The sequence below is a fragment of the Salvelinus fontinalis genome, chromosome 9 (assembly GCF_029448725.1).
Source record: "Salvelinus fontinalis isolate EN_2023a chromosome 9, ASM2944872v1, whole genome shotgun sequence".
Taxonomy (NCBI): domain Eukaryota; kingdom Metazoa; phylum Chordata; class Actinopteri; order Salmoniformes; family Salmonidae; genus Salvelinus; species Salvelinus fontinalis.
In genome coordinates this window covers 60352819-60374900 of record NC_074673.1, presented here as the reverse complement: position 1 = coordinate 60374900, position 22082 = coordinate 60352819, and the positions used below count along the sequence as shown (strand labels likewise).

The 22082-nt window shown below is 42.1% G+C and overlaps 1 protein-coding gene across 7 annotated transcripts in view; it reads right to left on the bottom strand.

Annotated features, from left to right (window-relative positions):
- Positions 1 to 22082, bottom strand: part of LOC129862896 (membrane-associated guanylate kinase, WW and PDZ domain-containing protein 2-like) — a 362503-nt gene that overhangs the window by 46273 nt on the left and 294148 nt on the right. For all 7 annotated transcript variants that reach the window (XM_055934977.1, XM_055934980.1, XM_055934975.1 and 4 more), the window contains one exon: positions 14941 to 14972. In XM_055934977.1, the coding sequence (XP_055790952.1) occupies positions 14941 to 14972 (32 nt within the window). The remainder of the gene's footprint in view (positions 1 to 14940; positions 14973 to 22082) is intronic.

The window sequence follows — 22082 nt, the reverse complement described above, 5'->3', positions numbered from 1 at the left end:
CAGAGTACGACCCTGCCTCACACAGGAAGTGGCGCAGGTCCTAATCCAGGCACTTGTCATCTCCTGTCTGGATTACTGCAACTCGCTGTTGGCTGGGCTCCCTGCCTGTGCCATTAAACCCCTACAACTCATCCAGCCCGACTGGTGTTCAACCTTCCCAAGTTCTCTCACGTCACCCCGCTCCTCCGCTCTCTCCACTGGCTTCCAGTTGAAGCTCGCATCCGCTACAAGACCATGGTGCTTGTCCACGGAGCTGTGAGGGGAACGGCACCTCAGTACCTTCAGGCTCTGATCAGGCCCTACACCCAAACAAGAGCACTGCGTTCATCCACCTCTGGCCTGCTCGCCTCTCTACCACTGAGGAAGTACAGTTCCCGCTCAGCCCAGTCAAAACTGTTCGCTGCTCTGGCACCCTAATGGTGGAACAAACTCCCTCACGACGCCAGGACAGCGGAGTCAATCACCACCTTCCGGAGACACCTGAAACCCCACCTCTTTAAGGAATACCTAGGATAGGATAAAGTAATCCTTCTGACCCGCCCCCCGGCCCCCTTAAAAGATTTAGATGCACTATTGTAAAGTGGCTGTTCCACTGGATGTCATAAGGTGAACGCACCAATTTGTAAGTCGCACTGGATAAGAGCGTCTGCTAAATGACTTAAATGTAAATGTAAACTTATGACAACAGCCAGCTCAAGTGCAGGGCGCGAACTTCAAAATATATTTATTTTAAATATTTAACTTTCACACATTAACAAGTCCAATACAGCATATGAAAGGTACACATCTTGTGAATCCAGCCAACATGTCCGATTTTTAAAATGTTTTACAGCGAAAACACCACGTATATTTATGTTAGCTCACCACCAAATACAAAAAAGGACAGACATTTTTCACAGCACAGGTAGCATGCACAAAGCCAACCTAACTAACCAAGAACCAACCAAACTAACCAAGAAACAACTTCATCAGATGACAGTCTTATAACATGTTATTCAATAAATCTATGTTTTGTTCGAAACATGTGCATATTTCAGGTATAAATCATAGTTTACATTGCCTCTACAATCAGAAATTGCACCGAAAGCAGACAGAATAATTACAGACACCAACGCATATTACCTAAATACTCATCATAAAACATTTCTGAAAAATACATAGTGTACACCAAATGAAAGACAGGCATCTTGTGATTCCAGACAATATTTCCGATTTATCAAGTGTTTTACAGCGAAAACACAATATAGCGTTATATTAGCTTACCACAATAGCCAAAAACACAAGCCCTTCCCCAGCAGTAAAAGTTACAGATCGTAACAAACCAGTAAAAGATATATAATTTTTGACTAACCTTGATATTCTTCCTCAGATGACAGTCCTATAACATCAGGTTATACATACACTTATGTTTTGTTCGAAAATGTGCATATTTAGAGCTGAAATCAATGGTTATACATTGTGCTAACTTAGCTACTTTTTCCCACAACGCCCGGATTTTTTTCGGACACTTTTTCTGACACACATATTCTGACCAAATAGCTATTCATAAACATAACTAAAACATACATGTTGTATAGGAAATGATAGATCCATTAGTTCTTAATGAAATCGCAGTGTTAGAATTCTAAAAAATAACTTCATTACGACATCCAGCTTCGGTATAGCTAGAGTACCCAAAAGTTGGGCGCCCACGACTAGTTCACATGTACGACAGATATATGAAATAGCATCATAAAATGTTTCTTACTTTTGCTGATCTTTCATCAGAATGTTGGACAAGGGGTCCTTTGTCAAGAACAATCGTTGTTTGGATTTAGAACGGCCACTTTCCCTCTCGATTTAGCAAGCACACTAGCCAAGTGGCACGAATCTCTCCATCGTCAACAAACTCAGAGAACGGAACACGGCAAAACTCCCGAAAAAATTTCAATAATCTGATTAAACTATATTGAAAAAACATACTTTACGATGATATGGTCAAATGTATCAAATAAAATCAAAGCCGGAGATAGTAGTCGCCTATAACGGCAGCTAAACAGAAGACAAATCCATGTCCCTCTTCGCGCTCTCCAGAAAACTGGAAATGGGCGGACACGTCATACAAAGAGCTTGTATTCCACTTCAGACCAAGATAAACACTAAATTTCTTCTCTCACCGCCTCTTGACATCCAGGGGAAGGTCTATGAAGTGCATGTATACTAATACGTATCATTCCCATTTATAGGCAGGACCTAGAAGAGAGCCTCGATTTCAGACTTTTCACTTCCTGGTCAGGAAGTTTGTGCCAAATGAGTTCTGTTTGACTCACAGATATAATTCAAACGGTTTTAGAAACTAGAGAGTGTTTTCTATCCAATAGTAATAATAATATGCATATTGTATGAGCAAGAATTTGGTACGAGGCCGTTTGAAATGGGCACCTTTATCCAAGTTACTCAATACTGCCCCTGCAGCCAGAAGAAGTTAAGAGCTTCAAGTTCCTCAGTGTCCATATCACCAACAAACTAGAATGGTCCAAACACACCAAGACAGTCGTGAAGAGGGCACGACAAAGCCTATTCAGGAAACTAAAAAGATTTGGCATTGGTCTTGAGATCCTCAAATGTTTCTACAGCTGCAACATCGAGAGCATCCTGACTGGTTGCATCACTGACTGGTACGGAAATTGCTCGGTCTTCGAACGCAAAGCATTACAGAGGGTAGTCCATACGGCCCAGTACATGACTGGGGCTAAGCTGCCTGCCATCCAGGACCTCTCCACCAGGCGGTGTCAGAGGCCCTAAAAATGGTCAAAAACCCCAGCCACCCCAGTCATAGACTGTTCTCTCTACTACTGCATGGCATGCGGTACTGGAGTGCCAAGTCGAGGACAAAAAGGCTTCTCAACAGTTTTTATCCCCAAGCCATAAGACTGCTTAACAGGTAATCAAATGGCTACCCGGATTATTTGCATTGTGTCCCGCCACCCACCACCCACCAACCACTCTTTACACTACTGCTACTCTCTGTTCATCATATATGCATAGTCACTTTAACCATATCTACATGTACATACTACCTCAATCAGCCTGACTAACTGGTGTCTGTATGTAGCCTCGCTACTGTTATAGCCTCGCTACTGTATATAGCCTCGCTTCTGTTTTTCACTGTCTTTTTACTGTTGTTTTTATTTCTTTACTTACCTATTGTTCACCTAATACCATTTTTGCACTATTGGTTAGAGCCTGTAAGTAAGCATTTCACTGTAAGGTCTACACCTGTTTTATTCTGCACACGTGACAAATAAACTTTGATTTGATATGATTTGAACTAAATAAACATCTGCTTTTTGAAAGTGTATTTTTAGCATTCTTTTTTAAGGAAAGCATAAAGATGCTGATGAAGAAATACAGTACTGTTCAGCTTTATCCTACATTTTGCGTTTAAAGCATTTTGAAGAGAGAAGTCACCTGTATTTGTTTATTAGGCTACTGTGCAGTCTGACAAGTAAACATAGCCTACAGTACATACTGTAGTATACATGTCAATACCCCCTGGCTCTGGACCAATGCATCAGCTGTCACCCATATTTCCAGCGAGACTATTCAAGCCATCGACTCACTCATGAAAGAAGATGATGAGCAATCAGCAAAGGCCATCTGTAATTTGCTGGCTTCACGTCACATCAACATTGCTTTAATCACAGTCAGAAGACAGTTGAAGAAACTTGCGTGGACTTATGGAAAGGCTTGGTAAGATATGTTATTTATATATATTTAAGTTTGGCTATTTACAAAGCAAAAGGTACAAAAATATTGTAGCCTCCAACTCATGGACTGCAATAATGTTTCCACAATAATTCACTGTTGCTTTCTTTTTCAGCTATCATGGCTCGAGATTTCTTTGAGGAAGAAATCATCAAGAGATATGCTGGACCCTATGTCAGAGAGATATTTCTGGGACCACTTCGTTTCTTTCATTTTGAATTTCTTTTTTCTCTATATTTTATTAACAAAAGCATAGAGATATTGATGAAGAAATACAAAATGCTTCCAGCTGTCCATCACTACTGTAAATAAAAACACAGCATGTTGTTTTGTTTACATTCTTTATTGTAGCCACAATGTCACAAATAATTTGTATTTACCGTTCCAATTACATTAAAAGTTTGGGATTTACAAATGTGCGCTTTTCTTGTAATTTTTCGTTAAATCCATGTTTGGATTTAGGTATAACTTTTGACTGACGCCTATTTTCTAATATCTGCCTTCCAAATTCAAATCTAAGGGGCATTTTTCACGCCATTATTAGTTACATTGTTTTAGTTTGAATGTGCAGACAGGTACTAAGAACAGCGGGAACGTTTCCCTAGTCAGCGCCATTATTAGTGCAATGCGCCTTACAATGTTGCTCTGTGCTACCCCCCCCCCCTTCCTCCTCCTTCTTTCCCCATGGGCTAGGTCTGTCTTCTGGAGAACTGCAAGGCAATCGCATTGTGCACCACTTGCGCGCCATGACCAATATGACCAATATATATATTGGGGGGTTGATAATATGTCTGTGAGAATATCCAAGGGGCTTTTATATAATTCTGAATTAATAATAATAATAATCGCTTTGTTTTAAAAAATAACAATATTTTGGAGATGATTTTGTTTTCAAATAACGTAAAATGAACGAGAAAAAGGCCATTCTTGAACATGGGGTGAGACATTGTTACTAATTTGTAAATAAAGGCAGTTTGTTTTTACAGGGAGAGAAACCAAAAGCCTACAGTCATCTCATGGGTCTCCAAGTCGAGGTATTGAACCAGCATCTGTAGCAACACAGTTTGCACTGCGCTGCAGTGTTTTAGACCACTGCGCCACTCAGGCACTGTACAACGTGACTGGTCGGGAGTAGTCTACAGTACTACAGTAAGAGCAAAATAATCCTAACATTTCCACACCCTAATTGTAGTCTAAGTTTCCCTTAGAATAAAAACCTTAGTGTGACAGTTTTAGTAAGTAATAATGAAGTTGTGCATATTTATCAGTTTCTATTTAGGTTTATGTCACCCATTCATTGTCAGTTTGAGACACATTAGTGCCTTGGGACCCAAACGCATAATCAGTGCTCTAACTCCCTGGTCTGGAGTTAGAGCACTGGTCTGGAGCAATGAAGTAGGGACGCAGGGTACCATACTAAACCACAAATTACTTCTAAGTCCTGCAGCATAATCGCAAAACTTTTAGTTGAGCAACCACTGTAAGCATCTCAGATCAGACCTATGCCCCTGCTGCCCACCCCATGCCCCTCACTCCCGCAAAGAGGGTCTCAACATGAAAGTCACACATACGCCAGGCCGTGAGCAGGCCCAACCCCCGCTATTACACTAGCCCACATAAATGGAATGGACCAGATGCTCAGCAGGCTCTGCTCACACTTAGTGATCTGAGACCAAACCACATGACTAACAACAGGCACTTTATGGACCACAAAGCTTTCACTATCTCATCCTTGAATATCCAAGGCATGAGGTCATCTGCCTTTGGACACACTGATTGCGCTCTAGGTTACAGAGAGTTGGTAGTCCAATCCACCATATTACCAGGTAGTGGAACAGTGAAGGGACTCAGGGGGTATGCTAATTAGGTATAGAGCAGACCTAACTCACTCTATTAAAATAATAAAAACGGATAAAAAAAAATTTTGACTAGAAATTCAAAAGGAAATTTTCTCAAAAGAGAAATGTTTTATCCTGTGTGCTACCTATATCCCCCCCAGTAGAATCCCCATACATAAATGAGGACAGCTGCTCCATCCTGGAGGGGGAAATCAATCATTTCCACGCCCAGGGACCTGTACTAGTCTGTGTGACCTAAATGCCAGAACTGGACAAGAACCTGACCCTCAGCACACAGGGGATCAAACACCTACCTGGAGGTGACATCATTCCCTCCCCCATCTTTTTATTTTATTCATGTTTTATTTAACCTTTATAGGCTAGGCAAGTCAGTTAAGAGCATATTCTTATTTACAATGATGGCCTATCCTGGCAAAACTCTAATCCGGACGACGCTGGGCCAATTGTGCACCGCCCCCATAGGCACAACTATGACAACATAAACAACAAAAACAGGTGACAACTCCTGCAGCTCTGTCGCACGCTGGGTATGTACATACTCAATGGTAGGCTTTGAGAGGACTCCTACGGTAGGTACACCTATAGTTATTGAGTACTGTAGACTAATTTATCACTGACCTCAACCCCGAGTCTCTCAGAGCATTCATAGTCAGCCCACTGACACCCTTATCAGATCACAGCAAAATCACAGTCTACTTGAACAGAGCAATACTCAATCATAAGGCATCAAAGCCAAAGGAACTGAAAAATATATTTTTTAATTGCTATAGATGGAATGAAACTAGTGTGGAAACCTACCAAAAAACAATTAGGCAACAACAAATTCAATCCCTTTTAGACAACTTCCTGGACAACATATGTCACTGTGCTAGTGAAGGGGTAAATTTGGCAGTAGAAAACCTAAACACGATATTTGACCTCTCAGCTTCGCTATCAAATCTAAAAATTTCAAGCAGAAAACCTAAGAAAATGAACCACTTCTGGGAAAATTTGAAACACTAAGCAAACAACACTAAGAATTATCCATCCAAAACTGACATTTGTGGATAAACAACTTCTCCAATCTTTTTGGCCCTATAACAAAGAACAAATAGCAAAAACATATACATGATCAAATACAAATCTTAGAATCAACTATTAAAGACTACCAGAACCCACTGGATGCTGAATGAACTACACGACAAAATACAAACCCTCCAACCCAAAAGGCCTGTGGTGTTGATGGTATCCTAAATTAACCTGTCTAGGATGAGCGTGCCGCTAGCGGCACTCCCCCCCCACCCCCACTGAAAAGGCAGAGCCACGAAATTCAAAAAAAATATATTTTTTAAATATTTAACTTTCACACATTAAAGTCCAATACAGCTAATGAAAGACAAGGATCTTGTGAATCCAGCCAACATGTCCGATTTTTAAAATGTTTTACAGGGAAGACACAATATGTAAAGATGTAAAATCTATTACCTAAAAACACATTAGCATAATCCACCATCTTTTATTTGTCCACCAACACCAGTAGCTATCACCAATTCGGCTAAACTAAGATATTTATAGCCCCTAACCAAGAAAAAAACTCATCAGATGACAGTCTGATAACATATTTATGGTATGGGATAGGTTTTGTTAGAAAAATGTGCATATTTCAGGTAGATGGCATAGGTTACAATTGCACCCACCGTCACAAATGGACTAGAATAACTACATAGAGCAACGTGTTTACCTACTTACTAATCATCAAACATTTCGTAAAAATACACAGCATACACTAATCGAAAGACACAGATCCTGTGAATACAGACAATATTTCAGATTTTCTAAGTGTCTTACAGCGAAAACACAATAAATCGTTATATTAGCATAGCACATAGCACATAGCAGCCCAGCATTGATTCTAGCCAAAGAGAGCGATAACGTCAACATTGCCAAAATATATTATTTTTTTCACTAACCTTCTCAGAATTCTTCAGATGACACCCCTGTAACATCACATTACAACATACATATACAGTTTGTTCGAAAATGTGCATATTTAGCCAACAAAATCATGGTTAGACAATGTGAAATGTAGCCCAGCTGGTGAGAAAATGTCCGTGCGCCATATTAGACAGTGATCTACTCTTATACATAAATACTCATAAACGTGACTAAAAAATATAGGGTGGACAGCGATTGATAGACAATTTAATTCTTAATACAATCGCGGAATTACATTTTTTAAATTATCCTTACTTTTCAATACAGTTTGCGCCAAGCGTAGCTACGTCAAAAAACATGGCGTCCTAAGCCACTAACATTTTTCGACAGAAACACGATATCATAATATCACATTATCATAATAAAAATGTCCTACTTTGAGCTGTTCTTCCATCAGTATCTTGGGCAAAGGATCCTTTCTTGGGTCTAATCGTCTTTTGGTGGAAAGCTGTCCTCTTGCCATGTGGAAATGCCAACTGCGTTCAACATGAACTGGAAGCCTGCCCAGCGATTCACAGCGTTTCAGAAATAAATGTCCCAAAATCGCACTAAACGGATATAAATTGCTATAAAACGCTTTAAATTAACTACCTTATGATGTTTTTAACTCCTATAACGAGTCTTAACATGACCGGAGAAAGATTACTCCCAACACTAATGCTTGGAACAGGTGCGGGTCGGTGTCCTCCAGGCGCATGACGCAGCTCCAAAAGAGTGACTAGCTACAGGGTTTTTTAATTTGCAGTGCCTGTGAACGCGCAATCGACCCCATTCAAATCGTCATCACGTAAAGGCATCCAGGGGAAGACGTAAGCAGTGTCCGTATACTCATAGCAATAACAGTGGCCTTTTAACTGACTCCAGATCAGGGGCCAACATTTCTGAAATCTGACTCCATGTCAGGGAAATTGCTGTAGAATGGGTTCTGTTCCACTTAGAGACAAAATTTCAACTCCTATAGAAACTATAGACTGTTTTCTATCCAATAATAATATGCATATTGTACGATCAAGAATTTTGTAGGAAGCCGTTTCAAAAATTACAAGATTACCATAAATAGTGACAACAGCGCCCCCAGCCTCAACAGGTTAAATGATAAAATATACAGACCACAAATTCCAAATGACTATACTTATACTCTTTAACATAATCCTTAGCTCTGGCATCTTTCCCAATATTTGGAAAAAAGGACTGATCACCCCAATCCACAAAAGTGGAGACAAATTTGACCCAAAAAACAGGGATATGTATCAACAGAATCCTTAGGAAAATCCCCTGCATTATCATTAACAGCAGACTCACCCATTTCCTCAGTGAAAACAATGCACTGTACTGAGCAAATGTAAAATTGGCTTTTTACCAAATTACCGTACGACAGACCCCTTATTCACCCTAATTGACAAAGCAAAAAACCAAAACCAAGGCAAAGTGTTTTCAGGCTTTGTTGATTTCAAAAAAGCTTTTCACTCAATTTGGAATGAGGGTCTGCTATACACATTGATAGAAAGTGGTGTTGGGGGAAAACATACAACATAAAATCCATGTACACAAACAACAAGTGTGAGGTTAAAATTAGCAAAAAACACACACATTTCTTTCCACAGTTATGTGGGGTGAGACAGGGATGCAGCTTAAGGCACACCCTCTTCAACATATATATAAACAAATTGGCGAGGGCACTAGAACAGTCTGCAGCACCCGGCCTCACCGTACAAGAATCTGAAGTCAAAATGTCTACTGTTTTCTGACAATCTTGTGCTTCTGTACCCAAACAAGGAGGGCCTACAGCAGCACCTAGATATTCTGCACAGATTCTGTCAGACCTGGACCCTGACAGTTCGGGTTCGTGCAGTGGGTGAGATCTTCGTGGACTATAGCCTTGTCTCAGTGTAGTAAATTGGTGGTTTGTGGATATCCCTCTAGTGGTATAGGGGCTGTGCTTTGGCAAAGTGGGTGATGTCATATCCTGACTGGTTGGCCCTGTCCCAGGGTATTAATGGATGGGGCCACAGTGTCTCCCGACCCCTCCTGTCTCAGCCTCCAGTATCTATGCTGCAATAGTTTATAGTTTATCTGGTGTAATTATCCTGTCTTATCTGGAGTCATGTGTGAATTTAAGTATGCTCCCACTAATTCTCTCTCTCTCTCCCTCCCCTCCCGGAAGACCTGAGCCCTGGGACCATGCCTCAGGACTATCTGGCCTTATGACTCCTTGCTGTCCCCAGTCCACATGGTCAGTTTCAACTGTTCTGCCTGAGGCTACGGAACCCTGACCTGTTCACCAGACATGCTACCTTGTCCCAGACCTGCTGTTTTCAACTCTCTTTCTCTACCGTACCTGCTGTCTCGAACTCTGAATGCTCGGCTATGAAAAGCCAACTGACATTTACTCCTGAGGTGTTGACCTGTTGCACCCTCTGTTGCACTCTCTACAACCAATGTGATTATTATTATTTGATCCTGCTGGTCATCTATGAGCGTTTGAACATGGCCATGTACTGTTATAATCTCCAACTGGCGCAGCCAGAAGAGGACAGGCCACCCCTCAGATTCTGGTTCCTCTGTAGGTTTCTTCCTAGGTTTCTGCCTTTCTAGGGAGTTTTTCCTAGCCACCGTGCTTCTACATCTGCATTGCTTGCTGTTTGGGGTTTTAGGCTGGGTTTCTGTATAGCACTTTGTGACATCGGCTGATGTAAAAAGGGCTTTATAAATACAGTTGAAGTCAGAAGTTTGCATACACTTAGGTTGGAGTCATTAAAACTTGATTTTCAACCAATGGACACATTTCTTGTTAACAAACTATAGTTTTGCCAAGTCGGTTAGGACATCTACTTTGTGCATGACACAAGTAATTTTTTCCAAAATTGTTTACAGACATATTATTTCACTTACTGTATCACAATTCCAATGGGTCAGAACTTTACATACAATTAGTTGACTGTGCCTTTAAACAGATTGAAAAATTCCAGAAAATGATGTCATGGCTTTAGAAGCTTCTGATAGGCTAATTGACATAATTTGAGTCATTTGGAGGTGTACCTGTGGATGTTTTTCAAGGCCTACCTTCAAACTCAGTGCCTCTTTGCTTGACATCATTGGAAAATCAAAATAAATCAGCCAAGACCAAATACCAAAAAATTGTAGACCTCCACAAGTCTGGTTCATCCTTGGGAGCAATTTCCAAACGCTTGAAGGTGCCATGTTCATCTGTACAAACAATGGTACGAATTTATAAACACCATGGGACCACGCAGCCGTCATACCGCTCAGGAAAGAGATGCATTTTGTCTCCTAGAGATTAATGTACTTTGGTGCGAAAAGTGCAAATCAATCCCAGAACAACAGCAAAGGACCTTGTGAAGATGCTGGAGGAAACTGGTACAAAAGTAACTATATCCACAGTGAAATTTTTATTTTATTTTATTTCACCTTTATTTAACCAGGTAGGCTAGTTGAGAACAAGTTCTCATTTGCAACTGCGACCTGGCCAAGATAAAGCATAGCAGTGTGAACAGACAACACAGAGTTACACATGGAGTAAACAATAAACAAGTCAATAACATGGTAAGAAAAAGGGAATCTATATACAATGTGTGCAAAAGGCATGAGGTAGACAATAAATCGAATAATTACAATTTAGCAGATTAACACTGGAGTGATAAATCATCAGATGATCATGTGCAAGAAGAGATACTGGTGTGCAAAAGAGCAGAAAAGTAAATAAATAAAAGCAGTATGGGGGTGAGGTAGGTAAATTGGGTGGGTAATTTACAGATGGACTATGTACAGCTGCAGCGATCGGTTAGCTGCTCGGATAGCAGATTTTTAAAGTTGTTGAGGGAGATAAAAGTCTCCAACTTCAGAGATTTTTGCAATTCGTTCCAGTCGCAGGCAGCAGAGAACTGGAAGGAAAGGCGTCCAAATGAGGTTTTGGCTTTAGGGATGATCAGTGAGATACACCTGCTGGAGCGCGTGCTACGGGTGGGTGTAGCCATCGTGACCAGTGAACTGAGATAAGGCGGCACTTTACCTACCATAGCCTTGTAGATGACCTGGAGCCAGTGGGTCTGACGACGAACATGTAGCGAGGGCCAGCCGACTAGGGCATACAGGTCGCAGTGGTGGGTCGTATAAGGTGCTTTAGTAACAAAACGGATGGCACTGTGATAAACTGCATCCAGTTTGCTGAGTAGAGTATTGGAAGCTATTTTGTAGATGACATCGCCGAAGTCGAGGATCGGTAGGATAGTCAGTTTTACTAGGGTAAGTTTGGCGGCGTGAGTGAAGGAGGCTTTGTTCCGGAATAGAAAGCCGACTCTAGATTTGATTTTGGATTGGAGATGTTTGATATGAGTCTGGAAGGAGAGTTTGCAGTCTAGCCAGACACCTAGGTACTTATAGATGTCCACATATTCTAGGTCGGAACCGTCCAGGGTGGTGATTCTAGTCGGGCATGCGGGTGCAGGCAGCGAACGGTTGAAAAGCATGCATTTGGTTTTACTAGCATTTAAGAGCAGTTGGAGGCCACGGAAGGAGTGTTGTATGGCATTGAAGCTCGTTTGGAGGTTAGATAGCACAGTGTCCAGGGAAGGGCCGGAAGTATACAGAATGGTGTCGTCTGCGTAGAGGTGGATCAGGGAATCGCCCGCAGCAAGAGCAACATCATTGATGTATACAGAGAAAAGAGTCGGCCCGAGAATTGAACCCTGTGGTACCCCCATAGAGACTGCCAGAGGACCGGACAACATGCCCTCCGATTTGACACACTGAACTCTGTCTGCAAAGTAGTTGGTGAACCAGGCAAGGCAGTCATTAGAAAAACCGAGGCTATTGAGTCTGCCGATAAGAATATGGTGATTGACAGAAATGAGTCCTATATCGACATAACCTGAAAGGCCGCTCAGTAAGGAAGAAGCCACTGCTCTAAAACCGGCATAAAAAAAGCCAGACTACGGTTTGCAACTGCACATGGGGACAAAGATAGTACTTTTTGGAGAAATGTCCTCTGGTCTGATGAAACAAAAATAGAACTGTTTGGCCATAATGTCCATTGTTATGTTAGGAGGAAAACGGGGGAGACTTGCAAGCCGAAGGACACCATCCCAACTGTGAAGCACAGGGGTGGCAGCATCATATTGTGGGGGTGATTTGCTGCAGGAGGGACTGGTGCACTTCACAAAATAGATGGCATCATGAGGAAAGGAAAATTATGTGGATATATTGAAGCAACATCTCAAGATATCAGTCAGGAAGTTAAAGCTTGGTCGCAAATGGGTCTTCTAAATGGACAATGACCTTAAGCATACTTCCAAAGTTGTGGCAAAATGGCTTAAGGACAACAAAGTCAAGGTATTGGAGTGGCCATCACAAAGCCCTGACCTCAATCATATAGAACATTTGTGGGCAGAACTGAAAAGCATGTGCGAGCAAGGAGGCCTACAAACCTGACTCCGTTACACCAGCTCTGTCAGGAGGAATGGGCCAAAATTCACCCAACTTATTGTGGGAAGCTTGTGGAAGGCTACCCAAAACGTTTGACCCAAGTTAAACAATTTAAAGACAATACTACCAAATGCTAATTAAGTGTATGTAAACTTCTGACCCACTGGGAATGTGATGAAAGAAATAAAAGCTGAAATATTTCATTGTCTCTACTATTATTCTGACATTTCGCATTCTTAAAATAAAGTGGGGATCCTAACTGACCGAAGACAGGCCATTTTTACTAGGATTAAATGTCAGGAATTGTGAAAAACTGAGTTTAAATGTATTTGGCTAAGGTGTATGTAAACTTCAGACTTCAACTGTACATTTGATAGATTGATTGACAGTAAATCTCAGTAAGACAAAATAATTGTGATCCAAAAAAGTTCCAGTTGCCAGAACCACAAATTCTAGACACACAAAAAACTATACGTACCTCGGACTAAACATCAGCGCCACAGGTAACTTCCACAAAGCTGTGAACGATCTGAGATACAAGGCAAGAAGGGCCTTTTATGCCATCAAAAGGAACATATATTTCAATATACCAATTAGAATCAGTTATAGAACCCATTGCCTTTTATGGTTGTAAGGTCTGGGGTCTGCTCACCAACCAAGAATTCACAAAATGGGACAATCACCAAATTGAGACTGAATGCAGAATTCTGCAAAAATATCCAGTGTACAACGTAAAACACCAAATAATGCATGCAGAGAACAATTAGGCAGATACCCGCTAATTATCAAAATCCAGAAAAGAGACGTTGATTTCTACAACCAATTAAATGGAAGCGATTCCCAAACCTTCCATAACAAAGCCATCACCTACAGACAGATGCACCTGGAGAAGAGTCCCTTAAGCAAGCTGGTCCTGGGGCTCTGCTCACAAACACAAACAGACCCCACAGAGCCCCATGACATTAACACAATTATACCCAAACCAAATCATGGGAAAATAAAAATATAATTCATTGACACGTTGTAAAGAATCAACAAAAAAACTGAGCAAACTAGAATGGTATTTGACCCTAAACAGAGAGTACATAGTGGCAGAAAACCTGACCAATGTGACTGACCCAAACTTAAAGAAAGCTTTGACTTCGACTATGCACGCTGCCCACAAAATGAGTTGGAAACTGAGCTGCACTTCCTAACCTCCTGCCAAATATATGTCCATATCAGAGACACATATTTCCTTCAGATATTTCTCAGATAGGGGATCCACAACCCAATTTTCATAAACTCCTATATCTATTGGTTGAAACACCACAGGGTGCCATCACGGCAGCAAGATTTGTGACCTGTTGCCACAAGAAAAGGGCAACCAGTGAAGAACAAACACCACTGCAAATACAACCCATATTTATGTTTAAATAGTTTCCCTTTTGTACTTTAACTATTTGCGAATAATCAGACATTTGCAATGTCTTTATTCTTTTTGAACTTTTGTGAGTGTAATGTGTACTGTACATTTTTGTATTGTTTATTTAACGTTAGATTTATTTTCTATTTCACTTGCTTTGGCAATGCAAACACATGTTTCCCATGCCAATAAAGCCCTTAAATTGAATTGAGAGAAAGAGAGACAGAGACAGGGGGAGAGAGATAGAGACATAGAGAGAGAGACAGAGAGAAAGAGAGAGAGAGACAGAGAGAGAAAGAGACAGAGAGAGACAGAGACAGGGGGAGAGAGAGAGAGAGAGAGACGGAGAGAGACATATAGAGACAGACAGAGACAGATACACACACACACACACACACACACACACACACACACACACACACACACACACACACACACACACACACACACACACACACACACACACACACACACACACACACACACACACACACACACATAGGGGTGTTTTACCTGTTTGGAGGTCTTCCATGGAGAGAGGTGACCTGCAGAGAAACAAACAGTAAATGCTAGTCCTTTGAGCAGACAGAGAAAAATAACTGTATGTTAGGTTATCTTATCATTACAATGGCAGAAGTAAAGAACAGTAGGGAAACTTTGTACAAAAGTAAGTAGGCTGTCGGTACAAAACAATAATTCAATATCACAGTTTCTCTTGGAATCCATACATTATAGGCTATTACATATAGCACTAGTGGTACCCCACCCTAAATGGGTGGTAAATAATTTGATTCAATCCAATTTACCCCTCCTGCAAATCAAAAATGTGTTTATCGGTTCAGCTTTTTGGTCTCTGGATATTCTCTACTTCAGAGCACGAAAAAACATTTGTGTTATGGCACTTGATGTCTCCTTAAAATTCAATGTTGTGATAGGCCTACCCTGAACCCATGTTATCCATATATATGGCCTATTAAAAAAAACAGAACATTTTGGTAGCTTAACTACAGACAGATTAGAGCCTTCTCTTTTCAGCAGTACACTTATAAAAAAATGGTCCTTTGGAGTTCTATATTTAAACAATAAGGCACAAGGCGGTGTGGTATATGGCCAATATACCATGGCTAAGGGCTGTTCTTAGGCATGACGCAACGGGGGTTTGGCCATATGTGACTCACCACCTGGATTAGGTCTTATGTAGCAACATTTGAATTTCTGTTTTTTACATGGGATAAAAGTAGAGACTCAGAGCTACAAAATGGTATATCATACACTGCATTTCAGGAAACAATATGAAAGTAATTCTGCTTTCTAGTATATGTGATATATTACATCACATATTGTACAGACCCCAGAGGTGCCTTATTGCTTTTATAAACTGATTACCAACTTAACTAGAAAAGTACAAATTGTTATTTTGTCATACCCATGGTATACAGTCTGATATACCACAGCTTTCAGCCAATCAGCACGTCTTTTGACCACCCAATTTATAAAGAACCTTTTGGTTCTTTGGATGAGATAATCCTACCCAGTGAAGGCAAAGAACCTTGAGGGTTCTCTCCCTACCACAGAGTGTAATGTGGATTTCAGCAAACAACAGCAAACAAAAGCTAACCCAGTCACATCAAACTCTGAAATGACAGCTAACTCCCTTTTAATTAGTTTTAGCTGTTTGCATTGACATGTATGTATATATATGAATGATGTTCTGCATGATTTTGCCTGGATATGACCAGAAGCATACCACCCTGCATCCCACTGCTGGCTTGCTTCTGAATCTAAGCAGGGTTGGTCCTGGTCAGTCCCTGGATGGGAGACCAAATGCTACTGGAAGTGGTGTTGGAGGGCCAGTAGGAGGCACTCTTTCCTCTGGTATAAAAAATATCCCAATTCACCTGGGCGGTAATACTGACCTGTGTCGGGTGCTGTTTTTCGGATGAGATGTTAACTTCTTCGTGCTAGGGGGCAGTATTCGGAAGCTTGGATGAATGAGGTGCTCAAAATAAACTGCCTGTTACTCAGGCCCAGAACCTTGGATATGCATATAATTGGTAGTATTGGATAGAAAACATAAGTTTCCAAAACTGTTAAAATAATGTCTGTGAGTATAACAGAACTTATATGGCAGGTGAAAACCCGAGGACAATCCATCCAGATTTTTTTTTTAGCTCACCCTTGATTACTATGGCTGTCAATGGGAATATTAAAGGAATACCTCCCAGATTGCAGTTCCTAGGGCTTCCACTAGATGTTACCAGTCTTTAGAAAGAGTTTCAGGCTTGTTTTTTGAAAAATTAGTTAGAATTTGTAGTTTTAGTAAGTGGCTCCCATTTTGTCTGTAGTGTTTGTTGCGCGTTCTGGTGAGTGCGCGTACTTCGTTATTTATCTCTGCTAATGTTCTCCAGTATTCTTAAATTGTATCATTTATTTACATATATTAGGGTACCTGAGGATTGATTAGGAATGTTGTTTGATATGTTTGGAAGAAGTTTATTGGGAACGGGATTTATTTGTATGCATTTTGAACTAGGGAATCCGGTGGATTACTGAGTCTAGCGCGCCAATGAAACAGACTTCTTTGGGATATAAAGAAGGACTTTATCGAGCAAAAGGACCATTTGTTATGTAACTGGGACCCTTGTGATTGCAACCAGATGAAGATCTTCAAAGGTAAGTGTTTTATTTTATCGCTATTTCTGACTTTCGTGATGCCTCTGCTTGGTTGGAAAATGTGTGTAATGCTTTTGTGTGCGGGCGCTGTCCTCATATAATTGCATGGTGTGCTTTCACCGTAAAGCCGTTTTGAAATCTGACAACGCGGCTGGATTAAGAAGAAGTTAAGCTTTTAAATGATGTATGACACTTGTTTTTTCATAAATGTTTAATATTACGATTTCTGTAATGTGAATTTCGCGCTCTGCAATTTCATCGGATGTTGTCGAGGTGAGATGCTATGATCCGTAAGAAGTTAAACGGGTGTCCTGACTCTGAGGTCATTAAAGATCCCATGGCACTTATCGTAAGAGTAGGGTTGTTAACGCTGGTGTCTTGGCTAAATTCCCAAGCTGTCCCTCATACCATCACGGTCACCTAATCATCCCCAGCTTACAATTGACTCATTCATCCCCCTTCTCTCCCCTGTAACTATTCCCCAGGTCGTTGCTGTAAATGAGAACGTGTTCTCAGTCAATTTACCTGGTAAAATAAAAAAATAAAAAATAAAAATAATTTTGCCTGGTCAGAAAAATGGGTAGCTGATGTCCGACACCGTTAACTCTATGGCAGGGAGAGATAAAAATTGTTTTCACTGTATTCTTGCAGAGGTCGGACTGGCAAACAGCAAGGTTAATAGAAACCTGTGCTGTTACAAATTAAATGCTAGAAAGAAACAAAAGGAAAAAATGTTTGTAATAAAAGCAGTACCCTTAGATAAAAAAAATGTTTCTATATGGTGGTTTCTAGGCTCCTCGGAGTAGGAAGGCGAATTTCATAAAAATAAACCATAACCCTTTAAAAATAAATATATTCTAAATACACGGCTCAAAAAAATAAAGGGAACACTTAAACAACACAATGTAACTCCAAGTCAATCACACTTCTGTCAAACTGTCCACTTAGAAAGCAACACTGATTGACAATAAATTTCACATGCTGTTGTGCAAATGGAATAGACAAAAGGTGGAAATTATAGGCAATTAGCAAGACACACCCAATAAAGGAGTGGTTCTGCAGGTTGTGACCACAGACCACTTCTCAGTTCCTATGCTTCCTGGCTGATGTTTTGGTCACTTTTGAATGCTGGCGGTGCTTTCACTCTAGTGGTAGCATGAGACGGAGTCTACAACCCACACAAGTGGCTCAGGTAGTGCAGCTCATCCAGGATGGCACATCAATGCGAGCTGTGGCAAGAAGGTTTGCTGTGTCTGTCAGCGTAGTGTCCAGAGCATGGAGGCGCTACCAGGAGACAGGCCAGTACATCAGGAGACGTGGAGGAGGCCGTAGGAGGGCAACAACCCAGCAACAGGACCGCTACCTCCGCCTTTGTCCAAGAAGGAGCACTGCCAGAGCCCTGCAAAATGACCTCCAGCAGGCCACAAATGTGCATGTCTCAGCATATGGTCTCACAAGGGGTCTGAGGATCTCATCTCGGTACCTAATGGCAGTCAGGCTACCTCTGGCGAGCACATGGAGGGCTGTGCGGCCCCACAAAGAAATGCCACCCCACACCATGACTGACCCACCGCCAAACCGGTCATGCTGGAGGATGTTGCAGGCAGCAGAACGTTCTCCACGGCATCTCCAGACTCTGTCACGTCTGTCACATGTGCTCATGTGCTCAGTGTTAACCTGCTTTCATCTGTGAAGAGCACAGGGCGCCAGTGGCAAATTTGCCAATCTTGGTGTTCTCTGGCAAATGCCAAACGTCCTGCACGGTGTTGGGCTGTAAGCACAACCCCCACGTGTGGACGTCGGGCCCTCATACCACCCTCATGGAGTCTGTTTCTGACCGTTTGAGCAGACACATGCACGTCCAGGTCTAAGGTGGAGATTCTGCAATTCCGTCCACAACCATGTTGTTCCGCCTTGATAGTCCCTCGCGATAGTCTGATTTACCCGTCATTGTTATCATGGATTCACACTGATGTCCTCTCTCAATGACTTACAGATTGCTGTCATCTTGCCGTTCTCCTGTTTCATCTCATTAAGTTGACCCCGGGAGAACTGCAAACTGTTCTTCAGGCCATGGACGACAAGGACATACATTATTTTATTAGTTGAATCCACCAGTGTTTGGAAAAAACAGTTGTTGTTGTAACAACTGCTTGTAGAACTATTTTTGTTAGTTTAAAAGATCCTTCAATTGTGATACAGAGACAACACTGTCCTCAATGGTACTCCCCCCGGCTTTGGTCTTTGTCATGGTAGCTAGCGACGTAGGTTTTGCTGTTACTCCTCAAAGTTTCAGACAGGGCAGGTCACAGAGAAGATTGAAAAAAACAAACAGCAGGGACCTAGACAGCTACAAACCCGGGCCAATCCGCGGTCCCTGCCACAATGGCTAACCACGTTGCGGGCTGCGTTCAAGCCCTCAAGAAAACCCTGCTAGCTTGATTATGCAGCTAGCTAGCAGCTAGGATAGCTGCGATGCCAAATACCTCATCAGACCGTCCTTGGTCAGCAGGATCACTGGACAGAGACTAGCAGTCCCAGCAACTGATGCCAACTGCGTAGTGGGATCCAAACTAAAAAGTTAGCTAGCTACTAGGAACTTTACAATACACTTTCAAAACAACAACCTTTTTCAAAACAACAAAAACCAAGATCTTACTCATTCAACCAGAAGTCATAGACTGCTCTCTCTGCTACCACACGGCAAGCGGTACTGGACCAATGGGTTGGAGGAGACAACATTCAGCTGGCGACCAATGCCAGCTTGCAGAAGCCCGGCCCGCCACAAGGAGTTGCTCGAGCGTGATGGCACAAGAAAATCCCGGCTGGTAAAACCCTCCCCTAACCTGAATGACACTGGGCCATTTGTGTACCGCCTCATGGGTCTCCCAGCCAAAGTCAGCTGTGACACAGCCTGGGATCGAAGCCTGGCCTGTAGTGATGCCTCAAGCACTGCGATGCAGTGCCTTAGACTGCTGCTCCACTTGGAAGGCTAACCTTTAAGTGTTTACTGAAGACTCTTCTCTTCAGTAGGTTCTACGATTGAGTGTAGTCTGGCCAAGTGGTGTGAAGGTGAACGTCAAGGCACTGGAGTGACGAACTGCCCTTGCTATCTCTGCCTGGCTGGCTCCCCTCTCGCCAATGGGATTTTCTGCCTCTGAACACTGGCTTACTAGTGCTCTTCCATGCCGTCCCTAAGAGGGGTGCGTCAATTGAGTGGGTTGAGTCACAGATGTGATCTACCTGTCCGGTTTTGCATCCCCTCTGGCTTGTACGGTGGAGGAGATCTTCGTTGGCTATAGTCAGCCTTGTCCCAGGGTAGTAATTTGGTGGTCTGCTGATATCCCTCTAGACGTGTGGGGGCTGTGCTTTGGCAAAGTGGGTGGGGTTATATCCTGCCTGGTTGGCCCAGTCCGGGGGAATCGTCAGACGGGGCCACAGTGGCCCCCCCCCGTCCCGTCCCGTCTCAGCCTCCGGTATCTATGTTGCAATAGTCTATGTGCCGGGTGGCTAGGGTCAGTCTGTTATATCTGGTGTAATTCTCCTTGCTTGTCTGGTGTCCTGTGTGAATTTAAGTATGCTCCCCCTAATTATCTCTCTCTCCCTTCCCTCCCGGAGTTCCTGATCCCTAGGACCATGCCTCAGTACTACCTGGCTGTCCCCAGTCCACCTGGTCATGCTGCTGCTCCAGTTTCAACTGTTCTGCCTGTGGTAATGGAACCCTGACCTGTTCACCGGACGTGCTACCTTGTCCCGGACCTGCTGTTTTTGACTCTCTTTCTCTCTCTACCACACCTGCTGTCTCGACCTCTGAATGACCCTGCTGATCATCTATGAACGTTTTACCATCTTGAAGAACAATTTGGCCTTAATGGCCATGTTCTATCTCCACCAAGCACACCCAGAAGAGGACGGGCCACCCCTCAGAGCCTGGTTCCTCTGTAGGTTTCTTCCTAGGTTCCTGCCTTTCTAGGGAGTTTTTCCTAGCCACCGTGCTTCTACATCTGCATTGCTTGCTGTTTGTTGTTTTAGGCTGGGGTTCTGTATAGCACTTTGTGACATCGGCTGATGTAAAAATGGCTTTATATATACATTTGATTGATTGATTGATCAGAGCTCTTGCAGTATGAACTGATATGTTGTCCATCTAATCAAAGGATCAGAGAATTAACATAGTACTAAAAGCATTAGCTACAGCTAGCTAGCCCTGCAGTGCATAAAGTGTTAGGAGTAGTTAACTCAAAGAGAGAGAATCACAATAGTACAAATACAAATTCCTTACTTGTGGATGAACAGAGAGAGAGAGAAATAGCTATATAAATTTGTTTTACGTACCCTTACTAGCTGATAAATCTAATTTAGCCTACTCAACAATCTGACTCAAAAAGTGAGAAATGCTATTTATGTTAGCCAGCTGGTTAAGGCTATCCAACGCTGCAACTCAAGGTAAAATTTCAGTTTTATACATTTATTGGCAACGTGGCCCACCGGTGAAACTGCTAGACTGCTTGCTGTACACTGTACTGCGTGATTGTACACATGATTGGATTGGAAGTTTTCCAACGCGTTAGTTCTAGTTTGTTGACTATAACGTTCGTCGTTAGGAGAAAGAGAGGAGGACCAAGATGCTGTGTGGTGAGTATTCATATTCCTTTTAATCAAAACCGAATACTCGAACAAAACAACAAAATAACGATAAACGAGAAATACACAAAACTAAACAGTCCTGTCTGGTGACATACACAAAGACACAGGAAACATCACCCACAACCCACAGTGACAAAACAGGCTACCTAAATATGGCTCCCAATCAGAGACAATGACTAACACCTGCCTCTGATTGAGAACCATATCAGGCCAAACACATAGAAATAGACAAACTAGACATACAACATAGAATGCCCACTCATATCACACCCTGACCAAACAAAACATAGAAACATACAACGCAAACTATGGTCAGGGCGTGACAATAACGTTAA